Source organism: Thamnophis sirtalis, unplaced genomic scaffold, assembly GCF_051295495.1.
Source record: "Thamnophis sirtalis isolate CommonGarterSnake01/CBP01778 unplaced genomic scaffold, rThaSir2_p1.2 scaffold_8, whole genome shotgun sequence".
Taxonomy (NCBI): domain Eukaryota; kingdom Metazoa; phylum Chordata; class Lepidosauria; order Squamata; family Natricidae; genus Thamnophis; species Thamnophis sirtalis.
In genome coordinates this window covers 53,173,371-53,189,453 of record NW_028261388.1, presented here as the reverse complement: position 1 = coordinate 53,189,453, position 16,083 = coordinate 53,173,371, and the positions used below count along the sequence as shown (strand labels likewise).

Here is a 16,083-nt window from a genome sequence, read left to right as displayed (position 1 = left end):
TATGAAATGCACAATTGGCATATAAAAGAATGGCATTTTTAATTTTTTTATTTGCCCAATTTCTATGGCTGCCCATCTCATTTAATGACTCTGGGCTACCATAGGTCTGATATGTTCAAATGAATCTTTACATTTGTTATTTTTCAATTTAATCACTCAATGTTTGAGCAGGAAATAGGATTCTCTTTATATAAGTTATAATAGTGGTTCAGATACCAATACCTTCTTAGCATTCATTCTTAATTATTCATTTTTAAAATACTTTTAAATTATTCATTCTTAGCATTTGTAATTGAACCGTACACATGATACATTTATATTGTCTGGCTGTGGCATAGTAAACAAAGCTGAAGTGGCCCAATTAGACAATTGTAATTAGCCAATATATCCTTCAACTTGACTTGCCATCCATTATTTTTAAGTAATTTGACTGATTTCTTTTTACTAATCTTAGCTGCTTGCTGAGATGCACATTTTGTGCTAATGGGGCAAAGGTCGTTAGTTACAGATGGATAAGACTTCATCTGAAAAGCTATAAGCTTTTATAACTTATAGAGGGAAGTTTTTATTTTTATTTAGATTGAAGGTCAAGGACATGGCGCTGTGTTTGACTGCAAATTTTCATCAGATGGCCAGCATTTTACCTGTACAGATTCTCATGGACATCTCTTGATATTTGGGTTTGGTTGTAACAAATCATATGAAAAGGTATTCTTACAGCTTAATTTTTTTAGCTGTTAAAATATATAATGTTCTAAGCTCACCAATCTTGTCATATATTCATTTATTTCATGTGCATACATTCAGCAAAAGCTGAATTGGTAATTAGACTGTAGTTTAATTTGTAGTCTGTAGAGGGATGGAGAAATGAACAACATTGCCTTTAAAAAAATAAGAACGAACGTCCATCACTGCAAGTAGTTGCCTTCTCTAGTCTCAAAGATGGGCTTTCTTTTGTTTCTAAATGATAGAAATTATTGAGATTGTTGCTAAACTATTAATCCTTTGTGTTAATATTTAAATACAAAAATTTAATTTATGAAAAGTAACAATTTCACCAATTTCCCTTTGTGTATAACACAGACAATTCAGCTATATTTTGAGTAAACACAGATTAAACATTTCTTATGCTTAGATGCCCAGTCTGTTGTTTTGCAAAACAAAATCTTTACCTTGAAAGTCTCAAATATTACACCAAAGAGTGAAGAAAAAATTAGACTGAAATTATAGTAAAATATTGCCGTTTTTGGATATTGATTTAAGAGAACATAGAGAAGCATCTTTTGCAAAAGGAATAGCTAAAAAAATAATTTGTATTAGTGATTGAACTAGATCAAAATAAGTCTTATGAAAACAATGTGCTTCTTAGGAAACCAGTGATTGAAATTTGTTAAATATTTCTGATAAGATAAATTATAGTTTTCATGAAGTTTACCTTTTTTGTTTTTACTGTAACATATCTAGTTTAGATATAGTTAATAAAGTTAATTATATATAAGCTTCATTGTTTTCTAGATTCCTGATCAGATGTTCTTCCACACTGACTATCGACCACTGATTCGAGATTCTAACAATTATGTCCTAGATGAACAGACACAACAGGCACCCCACCTCATGCCTCCTCCATTCTTGGTAGATGTAGATGGAAATCCCCACCCAACAAAGTACCAGCGATTGGTACCAGGAAGAGAGAATTGTGCAGATGAACATCTGATTCCTCAACTGGGCTATATAGCAACAAGTATGAAAGGAATATTTAAATCTATGGCAAAAATTTTATCTTTGGAATTGATGAAACCTGATAAAAATGTTATGTAAATATATTGTTTTCAAAATGTACTTGTATTACATTCACGATATTCAAGCTATAAAATATTAATGCTTTAATTAGATTAGAGTTGGTACCAATATTCATAATATTCACTAATATTACTGAGACAGTCTTGGAATTTTCAACAAAAATGCTATTGTAATACATTCTGATCTATGTTTTATATCCTCAAGATGAATATAGGTTTCCCCAGAATTCAGAACTCCCTTATACATACAGCAGTATGCAAAATCTTTTCTTTTTAAGTTTCAGTTGTGAAACTGAAATATGAAATATGCCATTTTAACTGGCCAGATTGCTATTTAAAGATTCCAGTGGTGCTCCAACCTTGAAAACAGATGCCACAAAATTTTAACTTGAAACATTTTGCACACTGCACATCCATCGTTCTGTCTCCTTTGCTGGATTTATAGTTAAGGCTTTAAAAAAGTTACTTGAAAAAGTACCTCTCAAGAGAACATTTAGTTCTCACATTAATGAAATTATAATCATTCACATTTGCTTTTACATTAAAAACTATTTCTTCCATTGATGTGCCTTTGGAAGAAGGGTCTTTTAACAATGTTTTTTTTAGCTATTGTCTTTGTAGTAATATTTGCCTGCTTACATCTTGACAAAAATGAAGAATATTACTCTTAGACAAGAGGGCAACTTAATCATTTTGCATTTTAGCAAAAAGGAAAGTTCTGTCCCAAAGATACTTCTAAAGTACAGTTGCCAAGGTGCTTTATACTTAGCTGTACTTGTTGAGGTTATGGAGAATCGTATACCTCCAGATATTATATATCTGATACATGTCATTCTAATGTAATAATTTGTTCAGGATGTTTTAATTTGAAATTTTATATTGAATAGGAAATTGGGCTTCTCTGTTCTTTGAAGAAGAATGCATCTTCTTTCAGGTTTTTTGGAATTTTTGCATATCATTTGAATGTCCCAGTTCTGAAGAAGCTTCTTGGATAAGAAGCAAAATGTTTTCAAGAAAAAAAAAGGAAGTCCTGTTAAAAAAGTACCTCATGACCTGGTTGATTGAAAATCTTCATAATATCCATTTGAATGTTATTAGAATTTTGTGTGGTCCTAATGTATAAAGGAAGTATGGTTGTAAGTGAACCCATAGTATCAACATTTGATGTGTGTTCAAAAAATCAAGAGTATATTCTTTTCTCAAGAGTATAAATGAACCCTTTTAATTACATGAGTGTGCAATACTATTGGCAGGTTTTATTGAAAATTCTTTCATACTGAAATATTTCCATTTAACTTTTGCAAGGTGACGGAGAGGTTATAGAGCAAGTAATAGGACAACAGACTGCTGAGCAGGATGAACAGAATCTGGAGCCCAGCATACTTGATGGCATGATTAGACAGCTACAACAATTGCAGGATCAAAGAATTAGCATGGACCAGGATATTGTTTCAGCTAATCCACACTATGGACAAGAAACACCTAGAAGAGGTTGGTAGTTTAGAATGAAGTTAATTTTTGCTGTTTCTTAGGTTTTTAAATATTTGCTAGTATTTTGAATATTTATTTCTGTTGTTAACTGCCAGCTTTTTGTATGTCTGTGGTGGTGCAGTGGTTAGAATGCAGTATTGCAAGTTAACTGCCCACAGCTAGGAGTTTGATTCTGACTGGCTCAAGGTTGACTTAACCTGAGGTTGGTAAAATGAGGATCCAGATTGTTAGGGGCAATATGCTGACATTTGTAAACCATTCAGAGAGTACAGTAAAGCAGTGTTTCCCAACACTGGGGAATTCTGGGAGTTGAAGTCCAGACATCTTCAAGTTGCCAAGGTTGGGAAACACTGCAGTAAAGCACTGTGGAGTGATATATAAGTCTAAGTGCTATAATGGTAATACTAGGCTGCAGTAATCTTGAGAAATTTCTGGGGGTTAACAACAGAAGTTGGGGCACAGTTTGCATTCTGAAAATCTAAGGCTTTTAGAATGTTGTAGATTCTTAAAAGTACATAATTTACATAGTGTGCTAAAGAATGTTTTTTTTATTTTTATGAGGGAAAACTGTTCCAGTCTTAAAGCATAGCTCAGATTTAGGGAGGAATGTTAATGCCAGTATATTTAGCGGAAGTATATTATATTTGAGTGGGGATATTTCACAATTAAAACACTTTGTTTCTTGGGGGACATGATTGTTGGATTCACTATACAATGTATTTCTTTTTGCCTCCTGATCTTTGGGTTTATTTTTTATTTGAAATACTTTTATTTGAAATACTCCTAAAATGTTAAGATTCATCTTCTTTTAAATTTTATTTATAGATATTCTCTTAAGACTTTATTATTTCCTAATCCAAATAACTGGACTACATACTCATTCATGCAATATTTTGTCATATAATTTTAACATTTCTGTTGTAACTACTACAGTAGTTAATAATCTTTTATATATTCTGTGATGTGATTTTTACTCCCGGTACTTTATATTTATTTCCATATTGTTCTTTAGATGTTCTATTTGCATGGTCTGAATCTTTATTCCAAAGTCTTAGCTCAATGCTAAGCTAATTATAATATGGGGAAAATACATAATACAAGTTAAAAAATCATCCATATTTTAAAAAATGCATTTTGGAGTTGAGTTCATGGTTCTTAATTCTTTTCAAATGTTCAGATACTATTACTTGTTCAATTGAAAAAAAAGATTAGCTATTTGGCCATTCTAACTAATACCATATAAAATGTAATCCATTTTATCTTGTTTAGATGAGGCACTGCAGTGTTTGGAGGGTTATATTTGGTTATCCAGAACAATTGCTAATACATGAATTCTGAATGGATCAGCTACCTGTAATTAATTCCTCTCTAGAATAAGAAAGAGTCAACTTTGCCCACAAGTGCTCCATACAGTGAATTCCCATAAGAAGACTATAAGACAATGACCTCTGATGGTTTTATTGCCCTGGGAACTGAGGGAAAGCCATCTCTGCCCAAATTGAGATTAAGAGCTTTTAAAAGGATACTGGGTTCCCATACTTCCTTTCTCAATCACTTTTGGAAATTGTCTATTAAAAGCTTTTTGGATATCAAGAACCTTTAGAAAGGCAAATGTCATTGTACTGGATGAATCTGCATTGGTTATATCCTTGACAAGTTTTATGCAAATGTAAGGACTTAAAATTTTCTTTAAAAAGTTTCAATAAAAGCAACAGGTGATAATAGAATTGATTTTGGAAAGTTATAAATGGATTAAAGGGCGAGAAAGACTTAAAATAATAGAATCATAACACTGAAAAGGAACTTGGAGGACTTTTAGTCCAACTCCCTGCCCAATATATAATTTTGAAATTAACTTTAGAAAACATTCCTATATGAAAATATTGATGATCTGGGGGGGGGGGGACACATGATAAGGGGACTGTGAAGGTTGACATTAGAAGATACGAGAAAGAGCTAAGATTACAATGAAAGCTGAAGATATGCATTAATACTGAATGAAGCAAAAATGCCTCGAATTGGAACAATACTCTCAAAAAGTATTCTTAAGATTGTCTTCATTTATAAAAAATGGGGGGGGAGGATTATTGAAGAGAAAAAGAGATGTTACTGAAATTGTTTGTACTTGATGAAAAATTTAGAAGTTTATTTTTTGTATATTTTCATTATTATTTCTATAATAATTATTATCTCTTATACTTTTTTAAATATTTGCATTAGTTTTTATTAGCATTTTAATCTTCGTATCTGTAAACTTCAATAAAAATATAATTAAATAAATGCTGGAATACGGTAATAGGTATATAGATACTAAAGTTTTTGTTCCAAGAATATATGTTCACCTATTTTTTATGAATCTTTTAAAAGATTTCCGCAGGCTAAGCTCAGATATTCAGTCACCTCCTAATATTGGTCTGAGACGTAGTGGTCAAGTTGAGGGTGTCCGTCAGATGCATCAAAATGCTCCAAGAAGTCAAATTGCTACAGAAAGAGATCTTCAGGCTTGGAGACGAAGAGTAGTTGTTCCAGAAATAACATTCAGTATATTTAGGTGAGTAGACTCATTAAGCTAAAAATCTGTTGAAACTAACTATAAGCACTTGCTCATTCATTTTAGTTTGTAACCACATACTGATACAACAGTATTGTTGCTCTTAGGCTTTATTTATCTCTTGGGCTGATTTAGATATCATTTTATAATAACAATTGTATTACTATAAAGGTACACTTTCTAGTCTTTGCTATCGATTCTTTTTCAGTAAAAAGAAAAACAGGTTTTATGGTATTCTAAATCGAAAAGTCCTGGAGTTGGATTTTCTTTCATCTTTTTTAGTCAAATAAACTATGAAGCTAAGATTAATTGAAGAACCATTTTGTATAAGGGAAACTAATTTGTAGTTGTTAGTTCTCTTACAGATACATGTTAGCAATAAATAAAATAGTTACTTTCATATTTGAGGGTTTTTTCTGACAAATTTTCAAAATAATATGTTAGAAATCAGGAAGAATATAGGATCTCAAAAGGAGAAGAAGAAAAATGGCTGTATACAATAGAGCAGAAAAGGAAGCTGTTTCAGTCCTCAGAAAAGGTAAGAAATCCATGACTTTTGAAACGCATAATTACACACAGATGTAATTTAAAAGCCTAGCTTGTTAAACTGCCATGAAAAAATATGGCAGTTAAAAATCCAGACAAATCTATTTCTTTTGCTCGGCTGCTTTAAGCAATGAATTTAACATTACTTAAAGCAGTCTAGCAAAAGAAATAGATTTGTATCATTGCAGCTAAGAGTAATTTAAATAAAATTATTATGAAAGCAAGAATACATGCTGTGGATTGTACTTTATTGAATCAGAATAAATCATAAAAATGGCAAAAACTGTGCATAATTGGCTTTTCCAGTAGTTAAGTCTATTGCACTATTTTTGAAGTCAAGTGTCCAAAAGATCTCTCCTTTCTGTCTGAACTCAATCCATTATCAGTGATGGTTATTTCAACCCCTGATTTTCTTTTTCAAAATGTCATTAATTCAGAGTGATTCTGAAGATTCATTGATGGAATCTAAGAGAAGGCTTTTTAGGCGCAAATATGCGTCATATCAATCACGGAACAACATTGAGCAATCTGATTCTTCCAGTGAAGATATAGGTGATAGTTTTGGATTCATTGACCAGGTAAGCATTTTTGGTTTACCTTAATGATTCATATTACCAAAAAATTGACTTTGATTTCTAAAAGTTCAAGCTGTTATCTTTACAAATACGATACATTTTCCTATATTAAACTATATAATCACTTTATGATAGATCATCATAGTTACTACATAACCATTTAAATGAACTGATTCATTTAAAGAACAGTTTCTTAGGCCAGGAATTCATAAATAACCTTCAGCACTTTTGAGGAACTACATTCTTTTATCATGGCATATTTACTCTTACTTTTCCTTCCTTAAGAATGAAATCTCCAACAATCCAAAGAAGTAGAATTAGGACAAAGTAAAAGCTATTTGTAGTTTGAATTCCCACAGCAGCAAAAAAAAATCTCTACATATAGCTCCACCCAATTCATTAGTACCAAGCTTGGCATTTCCTGAAGAAGGCAGTTTCTTATGTCCCATAATCTTGGTCTCTTTAGTCTTGTATCTGTCTAATGCATGAGTGATATCAATATCTTTTTTTTTAAATAAAGTTTTTATTATCAAACACACAACACATGTAACATAAAAGCCTCTTCAACTACATACAGCGTGTCGATTGGTTACAAGGTCTTTCTGCGTCCTTTCCATAGTCATCACTTGAATTTTATCAAAATTCACATATTGTCAATCAAGATATCTTTCTATACATTGTTATTATGCTTCCTTTGTTTGATTATCACTATTGTTTCTCCATTTTAGACAAGATATTCTAAATATATAACCATTAATATTATGATTCATTATATCATCTTCAATATATCCAATAATAGTTATTTTTATCCTATTCTAAATCATTCTATTATTTTAGCATTGATAACATTCTCTAATAAATTTCAATTCCATGTTTTTCCCCATTATTCAGTGAGTTTTGCCTATCTAGCTATATCTATCTATCTATCTATCTATCTATCTATCTATCTATCTATCTATCTATCTATCTATCCACACACACACACACACACACACACACACACACACACACACACTTTATTTGTCATTGTACATTTACACATACAACGAAATTCACGTAACACCCAGAGACCAGTCGCAACACCCATAACAATCCCCAAAACACACCCCCACCCACCAAGAAAAAAACTCCGCCCCTGAACCACCCAAACATCCACATAACAGACCAAGTAGTGCTGTCCAATAGCTCACTGATGGTGACCCTTTCGTTCATTGTTGAGTGCAATTATAGCTCTGGGATAAAAACTATTCAGAAGACGTGTGGTCCTAGTTTGAATTGTTCTGTATCCTCTGTCAGAAGGCAACAGTCTGAAAAGATTGTAAGCAGGATGGGGAGAGTCTCTGAGCATGTTATGCAACTTCCTCAAACAGTGAGATGCGAAGATGTCATCCAGGGCTGGTAACTGGAGCTCGATGATATTCTGGCCAGTTTTAATAATTCTCTGTAGAGCTATTTTGTCTGCTGCAGAGCTGGTCCCATACCATGCAAGAATGTGGTATGTTAGGACACTCTCAATGGTGCTGCGATAGTAGGACAGAAGTAGATACTGAGACTTTTACGATTTTGTTTGCCACAGTTGTTAAGTGAATCACTGCAGTTATTAGACATCATATTCGTTTCAGAGGCACTTCTGGATTGAAAGAATTAGCCGGTGACTTCACGGGTGCCTGAAAGATACCCAGTTGGGAGCTCCTTTCATGTCCCTGTTAATGAGCTCACCAAAGTGGTCCCAAATTATCTACTTGCCTTTGCACTATTTCAAATTGCTAGGTTGGCAGGAGCTGGAGTGAATGATGGGAGCTCACCCCATCACACAGGAGCACTCGGGTCTTGAACATGGGCTTGCAGATTATCTACGTAGCATTCTAACCACGTGAACCACCAAGCTCCAAAATTGTTAGCAACATGGTTGTTAAGTGAATTTGGCATTCCCATTGCCTTTACTTGTCAGAATGTCACAAAAGGTGATCACATGACCCCAGGATACTGCAACTGACATAAGTGTATATCAGTTGCAAAGTCTCCACTTTTGATCACGTGAATGCTGCAATGGTCATAAGTGTGAAAAATGAGCAGTTCTGTTGTAACTTCAAACAATCACTAAATGAATGGTTGTAAGCCAAGAACTACATGTATTGCTTTTCAGTTCAATACAATTGAAGGAACAGAAAATCTTTTCCTCCTTAGAAGGTAAAGCTAGGACTTCCTTGGGAGGAAGTGTCTCCATGGGATAAGAAGTCTTAATCCTGTCTTCGATTTGAAAAAGTGGTTTTTTTTGGTTATCCTCAATGACCAGAAATAGAGTTTATGTTGTCTATATTTTTATTTCCAGTCTTAAGAAAATTGTAATTAAATTAGGAGAAAGTTCCTAACTCTAAGAGCAGTTTGACTCTGAAATCAATTAATTAGGGAGGTAGTGTACTACCGTAAGCTTTAATCTGAATACCTTCATTTCTAATTCTAATATTTTAATTTGACCTAAGAATTATTTTAAATGAATATTGTGTACATATTCTCTTTGAAACACATATAGAATAGAAAGACTTTATATTTTTAAATGATTTTATGACATGATTTTATTTTTTTCAATAAGCCTTATACATGATATACATGATAAACTATTCTACTTTATTAGTGAATGATAAATAGTGTGATAAAGTATCAGTGTAATAAATAATCTTTAAATTAGGATATAGTTTAGTACTCAAACTATTTGTTAATTTAGGACGCAGAAGAAAGTGATGGATTGAGTTTGACTTCCCGTGAAGAAGAATGGAAGAGTGACAAGAAATCTAGCAGTGCTAGTTCCAGGTAAAATCACTGTCAGATACATATGTCATATACCGTGTATTCCCGAAAACAAAACAGGGTCTTATTTTCTTTTGACCCTCGAAATAAGCGCTTGGCCTTATCTTTTGGGAGGTCTTATTATTTTTGAGGTGCAGGAGGCGGCAACATGGTCACCTCATGGCTGCTGCTGTGTTGCAATATTTTCAGAGGAGGGCTTATTTTAGTGCATGTGCTGAAAAGCTCAATTGGGTTTATTATCTGGGGAGGTCTTGTTTTCAGGGAAACAAGGTACTTGAAACTTGGCAATATTGTATTTTAATTTCTGTGGAGACCTCTTGAAAAAGAGTAATTTAGAATTTAAATACAGGAGGAGTTGTATCAGCTTTGTCACTACAAAAGATGTTGTGCTGTTGTTTGCATGGCTTGCTACTGACTGTTGCTGTTGACAGTCTTGTGTCCGCTGAATGTTTTGATTGCAGCTCAGTAATCCTGTCCAGCTCCTTGGAATAATAATCTAAAATATTTGCAAAGTATTAATTTATGTGTGTGTGTGTCTTTATTAACGTACAACATTAATGAAATGTCTTACATAGCTCCAAACTGATTTGTTTCTGTACTGCAAAGTATGACTAAAATGGATTGTGAAGTTTAATTTATTATATTACTTCTAGAAAGTTCAACATTGTGGCTTGCTCACTCCTAATTCCATATGTTTACAGATTACCAGTAGAACAATAGATCATGTAATATCTGTTTGTTTAAAAACTCACAAAATTTAAGTTTAGCTTCAAATAATTAATCTTAGAATTTACAGAATTTAACAACAGAACAGAATTTAAGCTATTAGTCGAATTACAGAATATTTTAAACTACAGTAAAATATTTTGGTTTTCAACTTGTACTATATAATATTGTTCCTTCACAGTGATTCCTCAAGTCAGTATTCTGACTGGATTGCTGATGCAGGAATTAACCTACATCCTCCTGTGAGAACGTCTCAACGTAAAATCATTAGATATTGTATTTCTTCTGAAGATGAAGTGTCAATAGAAAAAAATTCTCCACCCAAAAGGAGAAAAAGACGGAAAAAATATAAACCGAAAAACCACGAGGTATTGAATTTTATCTGTTTTTGTCTACTTTTAGGAATACAGGTAATTCTTTGACCATTCATTTGATCACGGTTCAAAGTTACAACAAGGAAAAAGTTATTTATGACCCACTCTTGCAATCACACGATCTCAATTCAGACACCTGACAGTTGCTAAGATTTACAGCCAATTGCAGCAATCAGGGTTTGCAACCTTCTCAACCAGTTTCTGTCAAAAAGTCCATTGTGAAAACTAAATTCAGTTAACTATGTGAGTCATTTAATAATCATATTGGTTTACTTAATAACCATGGGAAAAAATTAATAAAACCCAGTCCAGTCACGTGATGACTTGCTTTACAACTGCATTAACTTATAAAGAAAATATTGATCCCAACTATGATAGTAAGTCAAAGACTACCTGTACACTTAATTGGGATTTGATTTTTTTCAGTATTTAGTCAGCACTTAAATTATTCTTAGTTCAAGTAGTGAATAATTAAGAACTACGCAAAAATAGTTTTCCTTGCAACTAATATGCAGGTATTAATACAAGCAGTGTACCTCTGCAAATGAAATGTCTTCAAAATAAACTCGGAATTTAAATAACCGATAATTCTATAACATCATCAAGTGTTTGAAATATTCCAGGCATGTTATCTAAGTTAAATTTTTATAGAAGCTACAAGTAGCTCTTATTACCAACTGCAATTGGGCCTAGCAATCCTGTTACTAAGCAGTCTGGTCATAAAGTGAACTGTCAAATGTCTGATTGACCTATGACATCAGTTTTAGCTATGTTGGTTAAGTGAATCACTGCTGGTTAAGCATGGCATCATGGGGCAACAACATGCAATATCCTGCCAGCTTCCCAAGTGATTTTGCTTGTCAGCAGTTGGCTATAAGGGTTGCAAATTGTGATTCTGTGACTATGGGACACAGCACCTATTGAAAATGAATGATGCAATGATGGCATGTGATGGTTGTAACTTCAAGAACTAGTTGTAAGACTCCTTTTTCATCATCATTGTGACTTTGAATGATGGTTGAATGGTCAGTAAGTGAGGATACTGAACATAAGATAAATAATTACTAGTTTCAATATTATAGATGGGGAGGTGATAGCTAAGAACCAGGTTCTCTAAACCTATGTAGGCATCACAACAGTTAATGCAGAAGTGTCATTTCACCTATTCTGTTACCCCAATGCTGTAAATTTTATACACACATAACACACATTGGTATTGCTTTATTTACACTAGAGATTACCTTTGGCAGTTAAAGTTTCACCTTGAATTCCTTGTCTGTATTAACTAATACGTTCTTATTAAAGAGTAGTATGTGCAAAAGTATATATTTTGCATAAATTATATACAAAATTAAGTTTTAAGGAAGGATACAATGTATAAAAATGTATCATCCTTTAATGACTCCATAATCCCTTGAGGGGTGGAGTCTGGAAAACTGAATGGAGCTGAGTGCTTACTGGCCGGATGCCCTTCCTGTCGCCAATGTGGAGCTTTGTTCAGCAGATATATTCTCATTGTTCCCAGAGAGAGAAATATCATGATTGTGAGGCGAGGGCTCCACCTCTAGGCTACCGCACCACTCAATATATATGTTGTAGCCTGCCGGCAGCCAGCAAAAGTAGCAGCAGAATCGGACAGTAAGGAGGTTGGGGAGAAACATGGACCAGTCCTGGGGGTTGAGGAAAACTCAGATGAGGGCTCTGCGTTAAAAGCAGAGAGTGAGTTGGACAGCAGTGAGGCAGAAGAACAGCTGGAGCCTGTTCCCAGTGTGTATATGCACAGAGCTGCCAGAAGACAAGAATAACTAAGAAATTAGGGTCAATTTAGGAGTAAAGCCACACCTTCGAGGTGATTGGGAGCTCCCTTAGGAAACAAAAGAACGAACTGGGAGTGGGCTTTTGCAGGAAACAATTCATTCATTTGGTTGGTTCAAGTGTGGAAAGTTCTATGTGTGACTTTAAGAAACTCTGTCAAGTTTGCCTTGCTCTGCGTTTGGAAACTAGTTATCTGGCAGCGCTCCAAGCGAGATAAGGTGCATGGGGATAAACATTCCTCTAAAAGAATGTTTACTAAGCCTTGCTGACTGTGAATGAAAGGAATTCACAGTCATGTAAATAAAAGGTTTTGCAGGACAAGACTTTGCTTCTTGCTTTCTGGGTCAGAACAGTATAAAAATGTATTTCATGTTATAAATATTGTTATTAAATTTGCACATATTTGTAAAATAAAATTTATAGATGCAGTTCATAAAACTTAACTATCTTGTGTAGTAAAACATAGTTTTCTTCAAAAGGTCTAGTTCAAACATTTTTTTTAATTGATCATGGTAATCCTGGGAAAATTAAGTGGTTTTTTTTTGCTATAAATCTGTAAATCAGTGACTTGTATGTAGTTATGATGTTATTTTGAGTAATTTTTAAAAAAATAATGCACAAGTAAATGCTTCTCAACAGTCAGCAGACCAAACATTGTCAACTGATTTTCAACCTCCTGACTGGATAACAAACATCAGACTCCGAAGATCTCCTTTTGTCCCACAAATGGGAGATGAGGTGAGAAAATTGTACTATATGATATTTCTTTTAAAACATAATATTTAAACTTGGCTCTGTAATTTTAGTTTGTCCATAGGTGGCAAGCTATATTGTATTAGCATATTCTTGTTACCTTATAGAATTTATGATATTTTAAAACCACAATATTTAGTACTCAATACTCAAGTTTAAAAATACAAAGCTGGGTTTCCTTAATTTGTAATGCAATCCTTTTTTAAATGTTGTAATGAGCTGCTGGAAACAAAAATTAACATTCAAATTGGAATATAAATGTCAAACGGATCAATTCTAACTAATACCTGAAAATCCTTTTATATTTTGATCAAATCTGGCATTTTATTTGTAAACTAAAACTGGCAAAATGCTGATATATAACACATAGTAAATGTATTTTAACTGTCAATTGGTGGTCTTCAGTAACATGGCAACCATTTTTATGAAAACTTGTGGGAGAAGAAGCCATAACTATCAAATAAAATGAAAGAAAATTCAACAGTGGCATTACCCAAAAATTAAATGATTGGAAGAGATACAAAGTATCTTTGCCTTTCATCCTGCTATTTATGGACAGCAAGTTATAAACAGTTGAGAATTCTTGAGATGATAGGACTTAGAATTATGTTATACAAGTGTTACCCATATATAAATTATAATATAATATAAATTATGTATATGTATGTATGTGTGTATATATATGTGTGAGTGTGTATGTGTGTGTGTGTATAATTTTATTAAATATTTTTAAGAAGGAAGACAAAAACATAAAATATAAGATAAAGAAAGAAAAAGAAAAGAAAGAAGCCAAAGAGAATGGTTAAAGTGCGAGGAAGGAGGGGGGGGGAAGTAAAAAGAAAGAAAAAACATAAACGTGTATTAAAGTATTAAACTTTTTAGCCCACTTTATCATTATTTTCACTTGTTGTTCTGCTTCAAATGTCAGTAAAAATTTATAGTTTAGCAATTACATGTTCATCATTTGTACAAGTCTGTTTCAAATTCAGTCCCCCGTTTTTTAATTTTATAACATAAAAATTCCATTTTCAATTAAACTGCGTGTTGTCTGGGAACAAATAGTTTTAGGAAATAGTAATCACAATATTTACAACAGTGTTCATTATATTACTATTGATTATATTAGTATTGACAACAACAACAATAATAATCATAATCATAATCTTATGAACTGGAAAACTTGCACTGGAAACACGCAAACTTTTGAATATGTACCATGCTTTACATCCACAAAGTGACATCGACAGGTTGTACCTGCCAGGAAAAGCAGGGCAGAGGGCTATTGCAAATCCATCAAACTGTAGAAGAAGAAAAACAAAGTTTGAATGATTATGTGACTCAATAGGAATCAATCAAGACAGTCGACCACTTGATCAGTGGGTGCAGCAAAATTTCACAAACTGACTACCTACAATGCCATGACCGCGTTGCTAAGATCATTCACTGGAAATTGTGCCAAAAGTTTGGATTTGAGTACAGCAAAAACCACTGGGACCATCAGGTTGAGAAGGTTTTAGAGAATGAGAAAGTCAAGATCTTGTGGGACTTCAGAATTCAGACTGACAGGCACTTGGCCTACAACACACCTGACATAACAATAGTTGAAAAGAAAAAAGTATGGTTCATTGACATTGCAATACCTGGAGATGCACGAATTGAAGATAAACAGTAAGAAAAAATCACAAAGTACCGGGACTTGCAAATTGAAGTTGAGCTACTGTGGAAAAAGAAATTGTGTGTTGTCCTGATTGTAATTGGAGCCCTTGGAGCAATACCTAAAGGGCTACCTCGCTATTTGGAAATTTTAAATTTATCAGACTTCAACATTCTGATTCTACAAAAAAACCACCCAACTTGGAACAGCTTATATCCTCCAACGTTACCTTAACAGTTCCTAGGTCCTTGGTTAGGACTCGAGCTGTTGAGCTACCAACCAGCCCCAAAGGCTGTAAATCTCACCAAAGATTAACCACATATAATAAATTTCTGAACTGGAAAACACGCAAGCTTTTGAATATGTACTATGCTTTACATCCACGAAGTGACATCGACAGGTTGTATCTGCCAAGAAAAGCAGGGCAGAGGGTTATTGCAAATCCATCAAACTGTAGAAGAAGAAAAACGAAGTTTGAATGATTATGTGAATCAAAGTACAGAAAAATTGCTGCAGGCTGTGAAAACGGAGAACAGAATAAAAACAACAGAAACAAAGGCAGAATATAAGAAAAAACAACTGGATGACAGATTAAAGAGATGGAAAACCAAAGCTTTGCATGGACAGTAGTGGTGGGATATAACCGTTAACCTGTATGGGCGTACCGCTGCCTGTTGGGAGCACTAGGTACCGTTTCGGTGCGGTGCTCTGGAGGACCTGCCTGCCCACCCTTCTTACCTGTATTTGAGCCAATCGGGGCTCATGCGCACAGAGCATACGGCGCCTGTGCGATGCTCCGCCGAGCAGCTGGAGCATTGCAGGCGGTAAGTATGCATGCAGGCGGTGTACACACGGTGGATGCTGGGCCCCTTTGAAAGGTACCAGTTGCAATGGGATCTGGAACCCACCACTGATGGGCAGCACTTGAAAAACATTAAAATAAAATGTGATGACAACTTTACATGGATATGGGTTGAGATGGGAACCATCA

General features: G+C 33.9%; 1 protein-coding gene across 2 annotated transcripts in view; it reads left to right on the top strand.

Annotated features, from left to right (window-relative positions):
* The window catches only part of BRWD1 (bromodomain and WD repeat domain containing 1), an 83,720-nt gene that overhangs the window by 25,414 nt on the left and 42,223 nt on the right, over positions 1 to 16,083 (top strand). For both annotated transcript variants that reach the window (XM_087721671.1, XM_087721670.1), the window contains exons 16-24: positions 580 to 708; positions 1,516 to 1,741; positions 3,105 to 3,290; positions 5,658 to 5,841; positions 6,286 to 6,379; positions 6,825 to 6,965; positions 9,688 to 9,773; positions 10,678 to 10,864; positions 13,325 to 13,423. In XM_087721671.1, the coding sequence (XP_087577797.1) occupies positions 580 to 708; positions 1,516 to 1,741; positions 3,105 to 3,290; positions 5,658 to 5,841; positions 6,286 to 6,379; positions 6,825 to 6,965; positions 9,688 to 9,773; positions 10,678 to 10,864; positions 13,325 to 13,423 (1,332 nt within the window). The remainder of the gene's footprint in view (positions 1 to 579; positions 709 to 1,515; positions 1,742 to 3,104; positions 3,291 to 5,657; positions 5,842 to 6,285; positions 6,380 to 6,824; positions 6,966 to 9,687; positions 9,774 to 10,677; positions 10,865 to 13,324; positions 13,424 to 16,083) is intronic.